General features: G+C 40.3%; 1 protein-coding gene across 7 annotated transcripts in view; it reads right to left on the bottom strand.

Moving 5' to 3' along the window:
* UTRN (utrophin) overlaps positions 1-20,914 on the bottom strand; it is a 510,470-nt gene that overhangs the window by 389,139 nt on the left and 100,417 nt on the right. For all 7 annotated transcript variants that reach the window (XM_044247155.1, XM_044247163.1, XM_044247172.1 and 4 more), the window contains one exon: positions 16,223-16,284. In XM_044247155.1, coding sequence (XP_044103090.1) covers positions 16,223-16,284 — 62 coding nt within the window. The remainder of the gene's footprint in view (positions 1-16,222; positions 16,285-20,914) is intronic.

Raw genomic sequence — 20,914 nt, forward strand, 5'->3', positions numbered from 1 at the left:
CTATACTTCTCACTATAATTTCTAAACAACAATGACACTTTGGGCTTTGTGTCTAAGTAAGGTACCAGTCCAGTATTTCGAAAGGCAAAGCTTACAGAATTCCTAAACTTGCAATTCTAGCTGATAAATAGCACCAGCTTCCAGTGACCAACATACCCTGTGTCTGATGCCACAAAACGCCACCCATCGACAGGCAGATCCCCTATGATCTGATGGCTGTATGCAGTAGGGAGATTACTACACGGAACATCAGGAAGCCTCTGTTTCAATTCTAGTTGGACCATTAACAAATCGGTAAACCTAAACCAACCTTTTAACCTTCCTCTGCGTCACAGGCTAAAATCCAACAAATAATATTATGTGAAAATGTCTAGACAACTATAAAGCACAATGTACTAAGTGTGACATCACTATGTTGTATCAAATTATCCCCCTTTAATCTGAAATCTCCACAGAGATAACAGTCTGAGTTCTGTCAATAATAGAGATATTTTGTAACTGATAACTATTTCATCTTTTTCACTTTTCACTTTAAAAAAAAACATAAACAAGGGCACCTGGGTGGTTCAGATGGTTGAGCGTCTGACTCGTGGCTCAGGTCATGATCTCAGGGTCGTGAGATCGTGAGATGGAGCCTGGCGTCAGGCTCTGCGCTCAGGGAAGTCTGCTTGGGAGAAAATTCTCTCCCTCTCCCTCTGCCCACCCCCTCCCCCAACAATCTTACACGCATGTGTGCAAACTCTCTCAAATAAATAGATACATCTTAAAAATAAATAAATAAATAAAGTCATATAAAGCACAATTTTACTCTGAGCTTGAAATGGAAGAGGTAGAAGGGAGCCCTTCTGAGGTTTCCTAAAACTCAACATTTTCCAATCCTCCTCTCCTGATTTTTTACATTTTCAGTTAATATAAAGTATTGTCAACTAATGAACTATTGACTAGCAGAGCTTTTGAATAGTTCACGTACTCCAAATGAGGGGAAGTATGGTGAAGTTTTCACTATAGAATCAGTAAAAAAAAAAAAAAAAAAAAAAAAGAAAAAAGGAAAAAAGAAAGAAAGAAAAGAATTATGACTTCTTTGTGTCTGAAACAAAACTGTTTTTCGAGTCCCAGGTGCCATTCTGGTGAGCAGTGACAGTGTCAGGGACACGTGGATTGTCTCCATCAATCACAATAACAAACTGATTTCCATGTGGGAGATGTGGCCCCAGGGTCCAGAAGTGATACTCCGGGAGGCAGAGCAAGGGGGAGCTCCTTGCACGTTAAAGACTCCCTACCTGTCACCTGTAAAAACAAAAGAGTGGCCCTCATCATCTGCTATGCTCCCCTTCCTCCTCTCTTATGTCAACCAAAGTACACTTCGGAGCACCAGCCACCAAATCAACAGATTCCTTTTCCAGGAGAGATGAATAACTCTGCTCTGGGCATGAAGAGGTAGGGATATAGGTAAAGGTCATGGGAGAAATAAAGAGGGGTGTGTAGGGGTGCCTGGGTGGCTCAGTGTGTTAGGCATCTGCCTTTAGCTCAGGTCATGATCCGGGGATCAAGCCTAGCACCGGGCTCCCTGCTCAGCAGGAGAGTCTTGCTTCTTCCCTTCCCTCTGCCACTTACCCCTGCTGGTTCTTTCTTTCTCTCTCTCTCTCTCTCTCTCTCTCTCACTCACACTCACTCATTCATCTCTCTCTCTCAAATAAATAAAATATTTTTTAAATAATAAATTAAATAGGGTGTCTAGGTGGCTCAGATGGTTAAGAATCTACCTTCAGGTCATGATCCCACCCCATATCGGGCTCCCTGCTCAGAGGGAAGCTTACTTCTCCCTCTCCCACTTCCCCTGCTTGTGTTCCCTCTCTTTCTGGCTGTCTGTCTGTCTGTCTGTCTCTCTCTCTCTCTGTCAAATAAATAAATAAATAAAATCTTTTTAAAAATTAAGTAAATAAATAAGGCATACCTAGATATAAAAAAAGATCTTAAAAATTGATAAGAACCACAGCTAATAATGTCTTCTCAAATCCACTATCCATTTCAAAAAATAAATAAATAAAATAACACAAACCATCATAATATAGAATAAAGTAAATATAAATATTAGTCCATATGACAATCATGAATGTGCATCCATGATCTCACTAACAAACAAGTCCTTTCACCAGTCATATAATTCTGGGCAAATGACTTGGTCCTTCCACATCTATTTGTTCATCTGTTAAAAACTAAGAAGACAGACGTTCACTGAATGGTTGATACTATCATTCATATTAGGAGCATAATTTCAGTGTTTTTACGGTCATAAAAGTGCCATAAAATTTGAACAGTATCTGGAAGGACAAATAAAACAAATAAGCATTTCTTCATCCCAGGCAAGAATGTAAAAGCAGGTTCTGAACCTGAGTCCATGTTAGTGTCAATTCATGGACAAAGATCTTCTCAGTCCCAAATTCACGAATACGATGACCAGTAGGGATACATCCCACTGCAAAGCCATGAACATGATGAGACTAGAGCATGCCACACTGTGCTGCAGGTCTGCACCACGAGACAAGCCGTGACTCAGCAGCAAACTCACCAGACTCTTCCCTAAGCTCCACTGCTGATCAATGGCAAAGTAGGAGGCACTAAGGAGCAGCATTAACTTTTCTAGAAGAGACACTCTTTCCCTCTCTCGCTTGTCTAGTTCATTGGTTTACGGAGCAACAAACCTTGAGAAAAGCTCCCTGCAGAGCATTCTGGGTCATGTTCAAACATGACCCAGACACCCTCTGTCTTTCTAGAAGTCAATCATTCATACAGTATAACCAGTGCTCTAATTTTCTTTAAAAATATAAAACAAACAAAACCCTACAGTAGCAGCAATACAATTTCTTTATTCTACCTCCCAATTTCAGATGAATACTGATGGCGATCAGGAAAATACATGTTTTGTGCTATGTCCCTTTCTCTAACACCTTCCCACGCCAAGTCAATGCTGGTGTTCTCAGTATATATTCCCACTGAGAATCTCTGGAAGGATTACCCCTGCAGGATGGCGAAAGAGGGGGAAATACAGCCTGTGAATCTCCTCACTGGACAGAGGAAAGAATAGTACCTGGGCTTGTACAAATCCGAAGCTGTGGTTCAAAGCTTACACAGAAACACACACCCACACCACCACACACATGGCCAGTCACGACAAAAGTACGTATTCTGACAAATACAACTTTAGAATGCCCCATATACAGATGGAAAGAACCAGACTATGCCAAAGAGCAAGTTCCACTTACCACCCAAGAGATTAACACCTGTACCTATGGGGAGTCACTGCTTTCTGTCCTATAAGCAGAGGTCAGAAAACTTCTGTTGGAAAGATCCAGACAGAACCTAGATTAGGTGTCACTGGCCAGGTGGTCTCCATCAAAACCACTCAATCCTACTGTAATATGAAAGCAGCCCAGATAATACAGAAACAAATGAGCCAACCATAATGATGACGATGTTCCAATAAAACTTTATTTGTGGACTCTGAAATTTGAATCTCATATAACATCCATGTGTCATGAAATATTCTTTTCTTTATTTTTTGCAACCCCCTAAAAATGTCAAACCATTCCTAGCTTGTGGGCCATATGAAAACAGGCAGCAGAAACATGAAATGTTCTTAGAGTAATAGCAAGCACGTAGAAATGTTTTAGGGGGTTACAGAGATTTAGATGTATTAGTTACATGTATTAGTTATTTCTTGATAATAGTATTTTGAAATAGGGAAGCTGAGACAGGGGCAATATGACAAGGGAAAGGCAGAAACAGGATCTAATACTATAGGATCTAATACTACAGAATCGGGTTCCAAATCTATGTTCTCAAAGTCTGTGCTAAGTCTGCCACTAAGATTATAAGGGGGCAGGACTGTGACATCTAAGCCAGGAAATACTTAATTGGGGGGGGGTGCAGAATAGAGGGGGTTCTATTTAATGACTTCCCAAAGAAAGCAGCAAAACATGTAGCACATTGAAATGAACTCAAAATGAAGACAATTTTTTCCCAAGCACACAGCTTTAATGCGTATCTGCGCTTTCCTATCACAGGCTCTCAACATGGGGTCCACCCTGGGAAACTGTTTGGAAATGTCAGAAGTCATCATTGAATAAAATTAAAAACTGATTCATCCTGACAGTCAGCCTCCTATTTAGATATTGAATTCTTTGCAAAGACATATTTGCAGAGCCTTCTCCGACAGAAAAAATACAGTTTAATAACTCAATCAGACAAATACATAGTGAATACCTCCTTTGTGCTTGGCCCCGCAGAAATGCCAAGTTCAGGCCACCCTTCTCATTCACAAGAGAGGGCTCTCATAGTTTTCCAATAAACACAAAACAGTACAAATGAACAATCTTGAACTTGGAATGTAGATAAGCCATGGGTCATATTTAACCTTGAAAAAATTGAAAAGGCAACATGACATGCGTCCAGGGGACAGATGCTGTAGGTGACCAGCCCTGGTGACTCCTCCTCCAAGCCTTTCCTCGACCCCTGTCCTTCGGTGCACTCTCCTGACACCAGCTTTGACCCCATCATTGTGATAAGAGGGACCAGAATTAATACCAGCAGCTGGGACATGTAAGTTTCTGGATTTAAAAGTGTCAGAGGATACAAGTAAACTTTTATCACAATTCATGAGGAGAAGCCAGGGTCTCCAGGAGGGCAGCGGCTGCGAAGACTGATGGGGATGTGTGATAGATGACCACACGAAGCCAAGCTGATGAGCTCCGCCACCCCCCGAGAAATCAGCCCAAAGGCTGCTGGTGACAGCTCGTGCTCATTTCCGCCACCAGCAGCCATGTCGGTCATTGTGGGCAGGACTTCCGGTTTTTCAAAAGAACATGGAAATCTGAATTTCTCCGTGTAATTTCCTGATCTTTGTAGTTTCCTGAAAGTAGATAAACAACGTGGCATACCAGGTCACCAGGCGACTGATTAGCAGTCTCTGCGCATGGCATAACCACATGAAATGTAGTAGTCAATAGTGAGTTGGATAATCTCCGTGGAAAAGACACACACACGCATGTGCGCACACACCCCCCACACATACACACAGACAACACACCACGCAAAGACTAGAGAACATGCCTGAAGACAGAACACTAGCAATCAGACCAACACAAAGGAGTCTGTAGTTTCAGATTCTTTGTTTTCCACTCACTGTCCACCTCAATTTTCTACCTTCGAACACACATTCCAAAGGTAACCACCTCTCCCTGTCATCATGACTCCCACTGCAGTTCATGTCTCCAGGACGAGGCTAATCGATCCCTTTGTTTCTGTATAAAAGCCGGAATAACTCTAATTATAGGCAAAGACAATCCACACTGCAAGTACAAGATCCTCTGTGATCAAGTCCCCACCCTGTCTCTAATCTGACACTGTCTTATTCACCCCCTTCTTCAGTATTCCCAAATCCCAGTTATTTCCATCATAGAAGCCAAGTTTTTCAGCAATAGTAGCAGTGGTAATAGAAAAAAAAAACTGTGCAGAAGATTGAATAAGAAAGTAAAATTTAGAAAGCGTAATTTGGAGTTCTTAAAAGGGCAAAGTACAACTTCTTTATAGCTAGGACTTGAGACAGAATTAGGACTTGCATTTTCCATGTGGAAGACAGATCAGTGCCTTCTCCCTGGAGTTGCGAGGCTGACCCTGACCACCCACAGAGACAAATGCAGGCCTTGCCCTCAAGACCCTCAGAACACAGACCTAAACAAAAGCAGTACCAACGCAAGACGCTGAGCACATTAGGATGGGCTCATGAGCTAAGCGTGCTTCTGCCAAATTTGTACCAAGTAACAGATACAGTACACAGGCAGAATCTGTCCTATGATTTACTTAATCTCATTATAAATAATCAAGTTACAACTGGGTATAATAAGGAGATGAGTGAAAACATAAGTTTTTAAGTGCTCTCACAACTAACATATCTGATATGGTATCTTACAAACAAATAATAAATGTGAGCCCTTTGACACTGTTCAGCTATTCCATTTTTTATGCTCTACTTTCAAAACAGGATTTGAGGCAGCCAAGGCAATTCAGTTACTATCTCCACTGTTTACGTGCATACACATGTATCATATACATGGATAAACATGGCATATACATATATACACATATACTAGATACTAGATAGACTATAATGTATTTGCATTCTTCACAGATTCATTTGAGATTAATCTGATGTCCCCAGCTTCTGGTAACATATTGTAATCTTTAGCATCTCTAATTTTTTTTATTGTTTTCTGTTTTTGATCATTTTTGGCAAGGCCTTAGTTATTTTAAAATTTCAAAAAGCAATAAGCAATATAACTTGATACTGCTTTTTAAAGCAGACTTTCACTTATGAATCCCCAATCTCAGCACGGATGCAACTTTAGCATCCTTTTGGCTCTTGTAGTTCTTCATTTTCTTAAAAGTCAATAAGGCACGAGTGAGCACCACAAACAATACCATTCTGGTTAATTATGTTTACATATAAACACATTTTTTAAATTTTTTATAACAAAAATGTTATGCTTTTCTCTTGGTAGTAGAACTGAAAGCATTAAAAGTAGAATATTTTCTTTGGCTTTCTTCTTTTTGTGATGTGTATTATTGTGTAAAATAAATAATAGATTAAAACAAAGACTAGTATCTCTAGTCAAGATTAAAGAAACTGTGGGGTGCCTGGGTGACTCAGTTAAGCGTCTGCCTTCGGCTCAGGTCATGATCCTGGGATGGAGCCTGGTGTTGGGCTCCCTGCTCAGGGGTGTCTGCTTCTCCCTCTCCTCCCTGCTCACGCTCTCTCTCTCACTATCTCTACCTCTCATATAAATAAATAAAATCCTTAAAGAAAAAGAGAGATTAAGCAAACTGATAAAATGAGGTCCATCACTATAAATGTACATAAATGTATATATGCTATATATAAATATTTATATTTATTTATATTTACATATAAATACATTATTCATTATATATTATGTTATGTATTTATTTATTGTATATAAATATATGTTTATATTATTTATATACTATATTAAAAATATTTATAAAAATTTATAAAGCTATAAATGTATAGTTTCACCAATGAAATGAAGACTTCTGAAGGTCAATATCAACTGTATGAGTCCACTCTACAGGGAAGCAGGAGAGCAACATTGCTTTTGACTGAGAAGAGCGAGAGCAAAAGGAGTGCAGTGAAATAGCTAAGGAGGTCTTTAAACACCTTGCAGAGGAAAGCCAGCAAGATTGCGACCGACAAAAGAATCAGTGAGCACATGGCTCCCGGACTTTTTTTTTTTTTTTTTTTTAAGCATTCAGGGTAGTCAGCACAAGTTCTTAAGAACTGAAAAAGATTCCATTTAGAAGCTCGCTTGCAAGAAGGGAAAGAGGGTGGGAGGAAAAAGGAGGAGAGTGAGGGACTGGAGAAACATGGCTCAGGTAATCCCACTAACAACACATTCACTACAGAATAATGATTTATGTGCACTGTTCACACAGGAATCAAATCAACGATTTCTTTAAAAACTACAAAATACTGTAAAACGCAAGGTAAACCAAATAACACCTTCCTGAGAATCAAAAGTCAGACAGCATGTAACAGAAGTTTTTCCTTGATTTGGAGTAAGCTAAGTCATGAGATGGTGCTGACACACTGGTATGCTAAGGTTCCACATGTGGGGCTCACAGAGCTGGCAGCGAGAGGCAAGGCCAATTGCATACTCCATGGACAAACACCAGGTGAGTTCTGCAAGCTGAGTAAACCTGCTCCAAATGCATACCAGGCAAGGTCTGTAACAAGACCGCTCATTCCATACATGCACAACTGGCAAAGCAGGGGAAATGTTTGGAGAACGCAGTTCCTCAAACAATATGCTACCACGGGACCAGGGCAAGGCATTAGTTCTGGGACTGATAATGATGACTGATAAGGGTAAATAAAATGACACTTTCTTTGTTTAATAAAGGAGGGACAGACGTCCTGCCCTTTCTTTCCCCTTAGGGTATCTCCTTAAAAAAACAGTAAGACCAGATTTGGGGTGAGGAATTAGATAAACCCCCATCTCCAGCTTTCTAACCCCAGATAACAAAGACCTCAGAGTAACGCAGGAGTCTCTCAGGAGGTACACAAGAGACCCAGGCAAGGAGCATCCATTTGTACTGTGTTTGCTCTATATTCTGTATCAGATAGAGGTCTTTTTATCGGCAGGATTTTCTCTCTCTTTTTTTTTTTTTTAAATTTCCCCAACAGATGACAAAAACAAAATTAACAGTATCAACTCTCCACATTCCCCAACCCAGTCTGGCTCCACTCACGGTTGGCAGGTGACTACCTGTAGTTAGAGCTGCAGGTTTCCCAGGGTTTAGCACAGCTAAAAGCAGGTTCCTCCCAGCTCTGTTTCACAGAAAGAGCTTCTTTCCCCTAAAACTTTCCCCCACCTCTTCAACAATCCTCTCCCTCCGCTCACTGGCCCATACTGGCTTCGGTCTACGACCCCCTCCCCCCAGCACCAACCAGAGCCCATCTCTGAAGGTGGGGATGGTGGGGAGGGCCACTCAGGCTGAGTGAAAAAGCACAAGGTCGGTGGCTGGGCTCACCCCTTTCTAGGCAAAGGCTGAAAAGTCATTTCCTCTCAGCAGATCAATCTCAAAACTGAGCATTGGTTATAATGCATCAGCAAATACTGTCAAATTTGCTTAACAGTTACAAGTAATAATGGGTTCAGTCAAAATCTTTTATTTATTTATTTATTTATTTATTTTTACTTTAACCACAGTAACCAGGTAAAAGTGATTTTGCAAGTATGCTATTTGGAACCAAAACAAACAAAAGAAATCAAACCGAATGAAAACAAACAAACTACAACAAAACCAAACTTACATAATGTAGCCAAAATATAGCTTGGAACTGTTTAGGAATACCAAGTGCACTTTATTGTGTAATGGTGAGTAAACATAAATAGAAACTTATTTTTTTTTTAATATTTTATTTGACAGAGAGAGATCACAAGTAGGCAGAGTCGCAGGCAGAGAGAGAGGGGAAGCAGGCTCCCTGCTGAGCAGAGAGCCCAATGCTGGGCTTCATCCAGGACCCTGAGATCATGACCCGAGCCGAAGGCAGGGCTTAACCCACTGAACCACCCAGGTGCCCCTAAATTGAAACTTCTTAAACAACTAATTGAACAGATATGGTGCCTTAAACAACAAGTTGAGTTGCCATCGTCATGCTCATGAAAATAAATCAACAGTGGACACAGTGTGTAACTCACAGAGCTCAGATCTCTACTGTAGATGATACTGACAGTCCCCCGGAAGCCTATACTGTCTCCTTCACAAGACTGAAAGGAAGACTGAACAGCTACAGGCTGCCTTTCTTGCCCCATCTTCTAAAAAGCTCCCTACACATCTTTCCCCACTCTCATTTCTGTGACCATCAACCTCCAACATGAAAAGAGGAGGAAACAATGGGACTCTAAAAGCAATGTCCCGGGGCGCCTGGGTGGCTCAGTGGGTTAAGCCACTGCCTTCGGCTCAGGTCATGATCCCAGGGTCCTGGGATCAAGTCCCGCACTGGGCTCTCTGCTCAGCAGGGAGCCTGCTTCCTCCTCTCTCTCTCTGCCTGCTTCTCTGCCTACTTGTGATCTCTCTCTGTCAAATAAATAAATAAATTCTTTTTAAATAAATAAATAAAATTAAAAAAAAAAAAAGCAATGTCCCTCTGCCTCCAAAAGGAACACATTTGAATAGCTCTCCACAGTGAAATCTATTTTAAAAAATTTTAAAAAATGCTCCAGATTTTCCTTCTATGCTCCATCAATTTAAATTTCAAGTTTGGAATTTACTGACTTCTATGAAAACGTGGCTCATCGTTGTCTTCAAAAAGGGAAAGGCAGAAATCTGCCCAAACTAAAGTTGAGCATTTTGAAGTCGGCACATTCTCTGCCTCATCTTTGTTAAACCTCTTTTGAGAATCACCTCACCAAACTGATAAAAAAAAAAAAGCTTCTGCAATGTGTACGTCTCAGCTCTGCCAGAGGAGCAGCTCTGAAAGTCAGCCAGAGAAAATGCAGGCTGGGAGTCAGAAGGAAGCTCCCAACACTGAAGCAAGGAGGCCTCCGCGGCCTCCCTCGGGAGACCAGCCCACTAACCAGCCAGAGGATCTTAATGCTGAGCAGGAGCAAAACACTCAAACTTCACCCATCAGACAATGGAATAAAGTGGGTTTAATGAGACAATGCTTTTTTGTTTGTTTTTCCACTTCTGTTTTAAAATATATGTGTAGCACAGACCAGGGGTACTACAAGCTGGGGTTATTTGAGAGGGTCTAAATTTAGCATTCTTAAGCAATTAAAATCTCCCATAATGGTTCATAATAATGCCTCGATATTTCTTCACAATATAAGGCAAGTAATTACGACCAAGTGTGTTTTATAGCTAAAGGAATAAAAACCAAGTGACCTGGAAAAATTGGCTAATAATTTGCCTGAGGTCATAAATAAATGAGCAGCACCTCAAGGAATAAGTGTTAAATTTCCTAACTCTTAGTTCCTTCAGATAATCATTTTCTTCTGAGCTCTTCATAACTTTTTAAAATCCAACAACCATACACTGTTCTATCCTGGGTGGTTTCTCAGGATTCCCAAACTCCAAAGCATAGCTCTGTAACATACTAACAAGGATTTGCAGCAAAAAGGATATATATTTATAGTGAATGCTGCCTTAGCTATCCTATTTCTTTATATAGTGAAAAATCAAACAATGGTTTTAGATCCATACTCTTCAATATTCTCAAGCTCTTTACCAAACCCCTTATCAAAGAATGAATTGAACCGATTTTAACTTTTAAATCTCATTTTCCATCGCCCCCATTTAATAGGAGTAATCTATTTGAAGAATCCTGTGCAGCAAGCGTGAGCATCTTATGTATTAAATCCAAATGGTGATTTGACAATCTTTCCAGTGCAACTCCAAAAACAGGTAAATAGGGAAACCGCAGAGCTGGATTTTTTTGTTGATTTTTGTGAGTAAATGCAGCACTGTATTCATATCCATGGAATAACACTGTTTGTGCCATTTTGCACTCAATTCTATGCTCCCTCCTACCTCTTTTGAATATAACAACTACCAACTGGTTTATGGATATAAAGTATCAGACATTTAAATATGTTTCTGTCACTGTCATTCACTGATCTATTAAGCCTATCAAGGCTCACTGGGGGCCTCCTAAATGCCAGAAGCGGTGCCAGCAAACAAAAGAAACAATCCTTGTACCCATGGAGCTTGCCACTCATTAGGAGAGGAGAGACAAATATTTTCAGATACAACTATTTAAAGTACAATTCCAATCAGTGCTTTGTGAGTACAGAGCATATCTGTCCTCATCTGGGAGCTCAGAAAAAGCATCCTTGAGGAAATGATATTTCAGCTCCAGCAACAAATAGGAAAAGGAGTTGGCCAGGAAAAGATGGAAGAAGGAGCAAGGGTAGAAGCCATGAGAGAGCTCATCGTGATAGCCAGAGTATCAGAAGGGAAGGAGAGAGAGCAAAACGCAATCAGAAGTAGTTTTGTTAGGGTACGGAGTCGACCACCCCTCAATTAGACAGAGAACACTCTCGATAATGCAAGTCACACAGTGAGGTTTATTTCCAGCTAGCTGGGGTCCAAGTATCCGCCCGGCGCAGCGGGTTTCAACAAGGACCCCGAGCACTCAAAGCCAAGGGTTTATATAGCATTTTCAAGGCACTTCTTCATACCTACATACATATCATGCACCCCATTTTGACAGTTTTAACTTTGTTTAACCTTTTGCCACCCCGGTGTCACCCTGGCGCCATCCTGGCGGTTAAGCGAGATTTAGGTTTAGAAGAAATTCAACTTTATTTACATTTCCTTCCGCCTCAGCTTCCCTCAGTTTTATGGTGCGACCTTAGGCCTTGAGGAACTGAGCCACTGTCTCCGGAAACTGGGCCATTGAAGAGATAACCCTTTTTGTTCTAAATCACCAGGACATTTGCAAACCAAGGGAGACTCCTGTATTGCAGGATTGTGATCTCTGCAAGTTAAGTATTTGTTTTTCTTTAGCATTTGGTCCCTATGGCACCATCATCTCACAGTCCTGGTGGTATATGATTAGGTTGTTTCTTAGGTTTTAGCTACTTTCTCTTATCTCAAGTTAACTGTGCCCTGTGGGCTGGTTAGGGATGCTCAGTAAAATGGCTTCCCGGCCTTCCGGATGGCCATTCTTATGCTAACCCACTCTTACAGGGCAAGGTGCCGGCTTTTGCTTTGCCAAGATGGCTGTACTTATGTCAGGGCCAGACTCGAGGTGCGTACAGCCTTGTTCTTCTTGGCCTTCACACCTGGAGCTGATTTCTGGGAATTGTTTTTAAGTCCCCTGGGGGAAGGGGAGCAGGGACAGTAAAATAGGTCCTTACAGTTTGGAGAGAGCAACATTTGAGGGCCTTAAAAGGCAAGTAAGAACAGCGGGCAGCCACTGAAAGATTCAACTGAAGAGAAAAGGGTGTGGCAACTTACATTGTAAGAACACTTGCTACTCTATAGACTGCAGAAAGAAGGGAACAGATAGGCAAAGCATGGCATGGCAGAACCAGCTGGTAGATTATTACAGTGATCCACGTGTTCAGGGATAATTTTTTTAAAAACAATGGTAAAATCATGACTCTCATACGCAGGTAATATCAACACGTGTCAAAGACTTCAACTCATTAATTGACAAGAGAACCAGAAAGGTATTACAACCAGTTCAAAGGAGAATTCAAAAGACCACGTTTATACACAATAAAGGAAAGCGGAAATAAATTTACAATAGATGCAAAAATAGGTCTATCCCAGGAATAATAATCAATTGCCTTCCACCTACTTTGCACTTTTTATGGACAAGAATCATTTGCATTATTATCTGTTTTCTACAACTCTCAGAGTTGTGGAGTGGCTCACAGATAAGGGAAGGCCAATAACCCAAACATCTGAACTGGAAGGACTCTCACTAATCTATTTGCCTATCTTAAAGTTGTTCACGTATTTTCCTAAGTCATATAATAGTGACTTGGCAAAAGGAGGTGTCAGAAAAGAGGGAGAGAAATAGACGTTTTTAATATGTATAGGTAGTAGACTCAATAAGATTTGGTGTTTGATTACAAGGGGCCAGGGAGGGGACCACAAAGAAAATGTCCAGGGGTAGAATTCAAAATAAATTCCTACGGAAGACACCATCAGTCACCTATTTGCATTTTTCAGGACAAGGGCCCGACTACTCTAGGGAGGGACCCACGCTGCAGGAAAGCAGCAGACTCAACAATAATTTTATTTTAAACTCTACCACGATATACCAAAGGGCGTAGACAAAAAAAATAAATGAAATCAAATTCGTTCTCTTTTCCAGGACTTTTTTTCTCTTGTGCCAGCCTCTGGATTACCTAGTGACACCATGCCCAAAACTACCTTTTCCCTGCAGAGTGGAATTAAGCTGTATGGGTAGTCTATGAAAATCTCCCAGCACAGAAATGTGTTATTCTCTTTCCTAACCAGCAGTGTGGAAGCAATGTGATTTATGGATTCAGGACAGCCAGGGGAAAGAAAGAACGTGGACGGAGTTCAGTGTCCCTGCCGTGGACTCTCCATCTCTTTATGTCCACATACTCATAATTTCTTTGATAAGTTTGTTCTAGAACCACCAAATTTTCCTTCTACTTTGATTTCTTACTCCATGTCATCTGAAAGGAAATGCTTCCAGGGTCAGCTCTACTTTTGATACTTCTTCTCCAAACAAAATAAGCTTTTAGCTTCTCTGTCAGTTTACATAACTGGAACTGTTAAAATGTTAAAAATGTTAAAAATGATAATATTACCTGCTCTTTTCACTGTCTTGGCAATAATTAAAAGCTTCCTGGGGCACATAATTTACATGAGACTTAAAACCCTCACTTACTACTACAGAATAATATATGCATTATAAATGTACAAATTTAAATATCAAGTTCATCAAGTAAACTATCCTGGTACTGGACTTTGTGTTACATGAGGTCTTTTTAAACATGTTAATCATCAGCAATAAATACTGAGCTACTTTTTTTTCCCCCTTAACATTTATTTATTTATTTGAGAGACAGAAGGAATGAGAGTGAGGAATGGGAAGAGGAAGAGGGAGAGAATCCCAAGCAGACTCCCCGCTGAGTGTGGAGCCCCATGTGGGGTTCAGTCTCACGACCGTGAGATCATAGCCTGAGTCGAAACCAAGAATCAGACACTTCACTGACAGAGCCATCCAGCTTCCCCGATACTGAGCTATCTCTTGAGAGAATTCAGGTACATGACCCAAATGATCACTGGACACTGAGGAGCATCCAATGGAAAAGAAGTCAAGGGACACTAGCTGCAGTGAGGATATTTTTAAAGCTCGGCAAAGGGGTCCTTGGGCCACACTGGATAGGAGCGGCAGCTTTGATGCCACCCTTGCAACCATCAGTAACAGCTCCAGACCTAGAGATGAAGAACACCTGCTGGGTGACACTCCAGCTCAACCATATGTCACATACTGTCCAGGTACTCTCTCGCCTGAGCCAAACTCATGGCAACGCTGATAAAGGTAGCCATTTTCAATTATTCTTTCCCAGTTGTCATCTCTATTCTACCCTCCACCTTGCCATGTCAGATTGCACTAGATCTATTCTCATAAAGAGAGGTAAAAGTCTTTCTCCCAGTTTCAAATGTTCCCCAAATGAAGGTCTACCAAGACAATGATGCTTTCAAATGACTTTAAAATCAGTCCTAAGGTAATTCTTCCCCAATGACTACACTGAGCTGCTAAAAAATAGGTCTGCTTAACTTGCTCTACCTAGAAGTGACCGTATCATCCTCAAAAACAACCAGGACGGATAATCTTACACATTGGAGCCCTCATAAAAACCACTGGGATATAACATCTCCTACCCAGACGCTCTCAGTTGCTATAACTATGCTGCCCAGAATATGGTCACGCGCAGATGGGTATTTCAAAAGTTTTGAATAATATCAAATCCAAGCATGCAGACATTACCTCTGCCTCTAAAATAAAACAAATTAAAATTTCCCCCAAAATACCTATGTCTGCTCTGAAATAAATCCTACACAAATTATATAAGCACTTCTATATTCCTGACCCTTCTGTCAAAGTTCGTTTTCACATTCCTTACATTCTCAGAGGCAAGATAAAACATCCCTCAACAAAAACGTGCGAAACCTAAGAAAACATTGCAATCAAATAATCATCTGTAAACACTGGGATGTGAAGCAATTTTTAAACCATGCTGCTATGCAAAGTAATCCTAAAACAATCTCACATTGCCTCAAAGAAATACCAATGTATATTTTCTTGACCTTTGCAACCTTCTCAAATAGAAAATTTTGAAAAAAGATAGCTCTTAATTAAAGTACCTGTCCTACTATTTAAAAGACTATGATGATGCTTCTCCAAAAAACCTTTATTTCTCCCCTTTCTAATGTGGAGTCCTGCAAATTTCCCTTCCACTTCAAACTTAAAGTACCAAATCCCAATGTCAATAACCAATGGATAGTTATGTAAGAACAAGTTTGAAAATAGCCCTGCCAATTCCTTTGTAGGTTTGTCCTGCCCCTAAAAAGAATGTCATTCAAAACACTGATTATGTTCCAAGCAGTTAGAAATGCTGAGAAAGAGTAGATCCTTGGGGAAAGAGGTGAGAAAGTTCTCAAAAAAAGAACCACAGGGTAGATCATCATTATTAGCCACATCCACAGATAGGAAAATCCCTAAACGTTTCTGCATGGGGTAGAAAGGCTGCCTGAACAACAATTTGATTTGAACCAGGCAAAATGAAATCATCATCTGTCTAGCTAAGCGAACACAAAATTTGCCCAGTGATATATTCATTTCCTAAATGTACCCAGGATTCACAGAATCAAGAGGAGCAAACTATTGGCATATTACTGAAAAATGCCAGGTAAAAATTAAAAGCTGTTTATACTATGACAGTGTTCACACCATGAACTGCTTGTACCAGGATTTCCGTTTAAATATATTTCGAAGAGAATTTTTATAAAAGTACAAATGTATCTGCATACTCAGAAGATTTCGGTTAGGTCACATGTCATGGGAAAATTCCTTGCACTTCCAAACAAACTCCGTCAATCAGAAAGAAGCATTTGAATCACCATCAAGTGTCTGAAAGTCTGTTACCTTCGAAAATCGCGCATTTATCCATTTGGTAAAGGTCTTCTTCTGCACGTCATTGTGTTCATCTGCGGGAGGGAAAAGGAGAGAAGGGAAATGAATCCAAGTCTGAATCTTTGGGAAGGGCTCTAAATACAATCACCCCCGTCATGGAGAGTTTAAAATAGTTGTCCTCCTAAGGGTTCCTGAGGCACAAAGATCCACAGCTGAGGAAGAACAGGAAGGCTGAGGGAGTCTGCCTCTGTCTTCAGCAGGGGAAGCTAGGGCACCTTCCCCAGGGAGCCGGCCCGCCCCGTCCTGAGCCTCAACCATTCAGTCCCCACGTGCGGGACAGAATCAGCACCTCCCCTTCACACTATTCCACATAATACTTTCTGTTGCATTTTGCTAAGTGAAATTTCCGTGTGATAAAGACGTTAGTTAGCATATCCAAAACAAAAATCAAAGTTATCCACAAAAAAAGCCTAAGAAACTCACGATCTTCCTCATTTTTTGAACAAGTCCTACCCTTCCAGAACAAAAACTAGCATAAGGTTATTCCACAACCTCTGTTTTCCTGTAGGAAGAATAACAGGACAAGGTTTTAATAATCGTGATCTATAAATTACAGTATTTTACAAGTGGAGAAACCAGAGTCATTTTTTTTTTAAATGATCAAGTTTGGTTTTGATGACAAATTCATGTTCCAAGCCACAGCCAATGAAAATGGACTTTAAGAACGACAGCGTCCGGAATGTCTTGAAGATGGGCAGAATGATTTAGTCCAGAATGTCTTGAAGATGGGCAGAATGATTTAGTGAAGCGCAGGGAAACGCTGTGATATATCAAACAGAACAAAGGGCTTTAGAACAAACTAGACCACACCCCAATCTACTTAGCAGGTGACCCCGGGTAAATCACTACAATGCCCCCTCACCTCGGGTTCTCCTCTGTAAAAGAGAGATAAATAACACCCCGCCTGCAAGGGCATTTTGACGATGAGTGAATTTGAGCGGAAACCACTTGGCAAAGAGCTGGCATTGAACTCTTTGTTATTGTTATTGCTATAATCATTACTACAGTCTACATGTAAACATGGCAGATAAATACCCATTGTGCCCTCTCTGCTACTTCTAATGATATCCTCTTCAGTTGCTCCCCAGTTCTCTACTGCAACCAGCAAGAGTCACTGTTGGCTTACTGCCTGCAGAAGAGCACATTAAAACCATCTCTGACTGGTTCCAAAAGCTGCCTCAGGAGGATTTAGAACCATGCAGAAAGCTGTGGTTATGTCTGTCTGTGTGCATGAACACACTGCCTGCCCCGGTACCATCCACACTGCGGGGCTGCCTCTCACATCGTAATAGCAAGATAGTAACAGAGATGCCCCAGTGCGCCCTGCTCTCCGTGCATCAATTTCAAAGGGCTGCCTTCACCCTAGACCTCCTAAGGCATCTCTAACAGCAGAAGTAGAAGTTCAGCCACTGCTTCACCAAGTTTGTGATCTCGTTGGTCCTTCCTCCCTTCTGGAAGGAGAGTTTGTGATTAAAAGGTCATTCCTGAAATAAATAGGAGAGTTGCAGCTCCAGAAAGGAGTGCCCTTTTACACATCCATAAAGGTAATTGGATACTGACTCTGAGACACAAAGCAGGAAACTGGGTGAAAAACAAAACTGTTGTCTAAGAACCTTCTTGATGCTAATTGCACTGAGAGGTAGCCTGCTTTCCAGAAAGGACAATGCAGTCAGCCTCAGACCTGATTTCCGGCTTTCTGCCATCGATCAATGCCATATATAAGCCATTTATTAACCAAGAGGTCTTGCTTACACACTCTGAATGTCCCCACCTTGCAATCACGCCCAAGAGAGACAGAGCTGAGATGATACAGAGAATAGAAGTCAGCCACATTCGTCATGTGTATATATCTGTATCAGCCCCACCAATACAAATCAGTGTTCAGAGCTCTTAGAAAAGCTAATTTGTCCCATTAACCTTAGAAAGGATTTATTTTTGTATAGTTTACTATACATATATCCCATAATACTATGAACAAAAATAATATAAAGGTCATAAATATTAAATTTTCCTAATTTTATAACATTCGTCACACAAGCTGAAAATTTCATCACCATAAAAATGGGGAACATTCTTGGGGCACCTGAATGGCTCAATGGGTTAAGCCTCTGCCTTCGGCTCAGGTCATGATCTCAGGGTCCTGGGATCAAGCCCCTCATGGGGCTCTCTGCTCAGCGGGGAGCCTGCTTCCCCCCACCCTTCTCTGCCTGCCTCTCTGCCTGTGATCTCTCTGTCAAATAAATAAAATCTTAAAAAAAATAAAAATAAATTTTTAAAAATGGGGAACATTCCTAAGGATTGATATTAATGAATTTTGGTTTTTTCTTATCCTCTTTTCTGAGCATTTAACCTTCTTATTTTCAAAAATATTAAAATATTTAATAGTTCATATGTTCCTCTCCACTACCAGATATAGTCCAGATACAGACTGGACAAAAAAATGAGTATGTGCACCTTAATGAATGTTAACTAAGGTTCTTCAACTTATCACATAAAGAAGGAAATCAAATGCTAAAAATAGATTTCTCCCATATGGAGATGTTTACAAAAATGAATAAGTTAATGTTTCTATAATAGTCTATGATCTTTGGGTCAAATCTAAGTTTGAATATGAGTCTAAGTAACCAATACGAAATAAAGTATGAGGTTGTAGAGATAAATTGTCCAACATCCAAGCCTTTCAAAAATACTCCCAAATTTATAACACTCCTCTGTATTCATTTTCCTGACAGTTAAAAAAGGGGAGGGGAAGAGTTCAAATTTCAATAAGGCATCAATTCACATTTCCCTTTTCTAACACACACACACACACACACACACACATTCACACACACACACCCCTCTTATTTTCTACCAGAAAGGAATTCAGTAAAAGAACTGGAATTAGCCTGCAGCTTTTCAATTATGAGGTTAAAATATAACAAATTTGGAACACTTCGTAGTAGAAAACAGCCCTCTGCACCACAATTAAGGTAACAACAGTGGCCCAGGTCCTGCTTCTGGGAGGTAAAAATATGCCAGCAAAGTGGTAGTAAGACAACTAAAAATCTCAGTCATGCAATACTGATCAATCATTTTGCCTTTCCTAGAAATTTATGCAGAACTTCAAAAGTCTCAAAGTCATTCAGCTCTCCATTATCAAGCCAATTTGTCATTTAATTTCTCCAAAATAAAAATGTGCAGTCAATACCATCTTACATATAACTGACTTTTTCTACATAAATAAGTTAGTATAATTTACACTCTAAATGTATTCATTCCGGTTCCTAAACAAGCATTCCGGTTCCTAAACAAGCATAGATTCAGATTTTCGAAAAACCCTTTAGTTTCTGAAAGCCTTTCAGGGCTTAGCAAATCTCATCCATTTAATGACCTTTCTCCATTAAGGGGACAAACACGGGACTGAATTAGGAGAAGAAAAATGTGTTAAATCCCTTAAGGCTGATTTTCCAAATTCTTCCTCTAAATATTTTGCTCCTCTTAAAATGCTTTTGACATGCTCACACAGATCCAAGGGCCTTTGCTGCTGTCTCGCCTGGAATTTTATTTCTGTGATGGGTAAGAGAAGTGAAGCAAAAAACATCAACAAAACAGCCTGATAAATCTTCAGGAAACTGGCTTGCAATTTTTTTCACTTCACCAGCTCAAATGCGTATCAAAAATTCTTTCAGCAGATCGCAGCAACAAATCTCAATTTAAATCCTGAACTGTAAATGTGGCCGAGAAATTAGACTTGTTTCCCTTATGGAAACACCCAAGTCCTAGGAACACGGATACTTCTCTTAAAACCAGACTACTATTAGCGAGAAAGCATTATCCCCCTGTACATCTTTCAAAGCAACTGAAGAGCGTCCAATTGGCTGGCAATAATCTGAGTTCCATAAAATGCAGTTATGTAGAGAAGAAGTCCATACACTTTAAGCCAAAAGAGAAATGTCTTGTTGGAGGATTTAAAACTTGGATTGGCTTTATTAAGCCTCTCATGAAATGCAACTCACCCTAGAAAGCCAGTTTCTCATTAGCAAAAGAGATTATTTCGGAAGGAATGAAAGCATTTCAGACCATACTCCCACTTCTTTTTCTGGCTACTGTATTTCATCAAGTCCAAAGAAACCCATCACCGGGGCTTAGTGAGATCTTGGGGTCTCCTACTCACTTGGTTGGCCTCCGAACACCACCAATTCACTTACTGAAACAACACGAATTAAAATGGCACATGGAAATATGTAAATATTATGTAACAATCTGCCAAATGTTACAAATATGTAGTCAAAGACGCAGAGACAAGAGAAGACAGACGGCTCTCAATTAGAGTGTATAAACTCCAAATTTGTTTCAAAATCTGACATTCTCAGAGGGCCTGGGGAAAAAAAACTTAAAAATGTGCTTTTCAAAATTGTCAAAACTACCTAAGTATATCTGGAGTTTAGATAATTAACATTTCAAATGTTATCTTCATATGTTTATCGCATTTATACTTTGAAGTTATTAAAGCCAAAAACCATTTGAAACAGACTTTCAGACTTCACGCTATAAGAAGCAAAGAACAACTCGATGGTCTCTTTGGCAGATGTGAAGGTGGGTGAAGTGACAAGAGGAAAACAACTTTACTTTGCAAGAAGCCTGAGATCCAGGGACGAAAGC

This window comes from Neovison vison, chromosome 1 (assembly GCF_020171115.1).
Source record: "Neovison vison isolate M4711 chromosome 1, ASM_NN_V1, whole genome shotgun sequence".
Lineage (NCBI taxonomy): Eukaryota > Metazoa > Chordata > Mammalia > Carnivora > Mustelidae > Neogale > Neogale vison.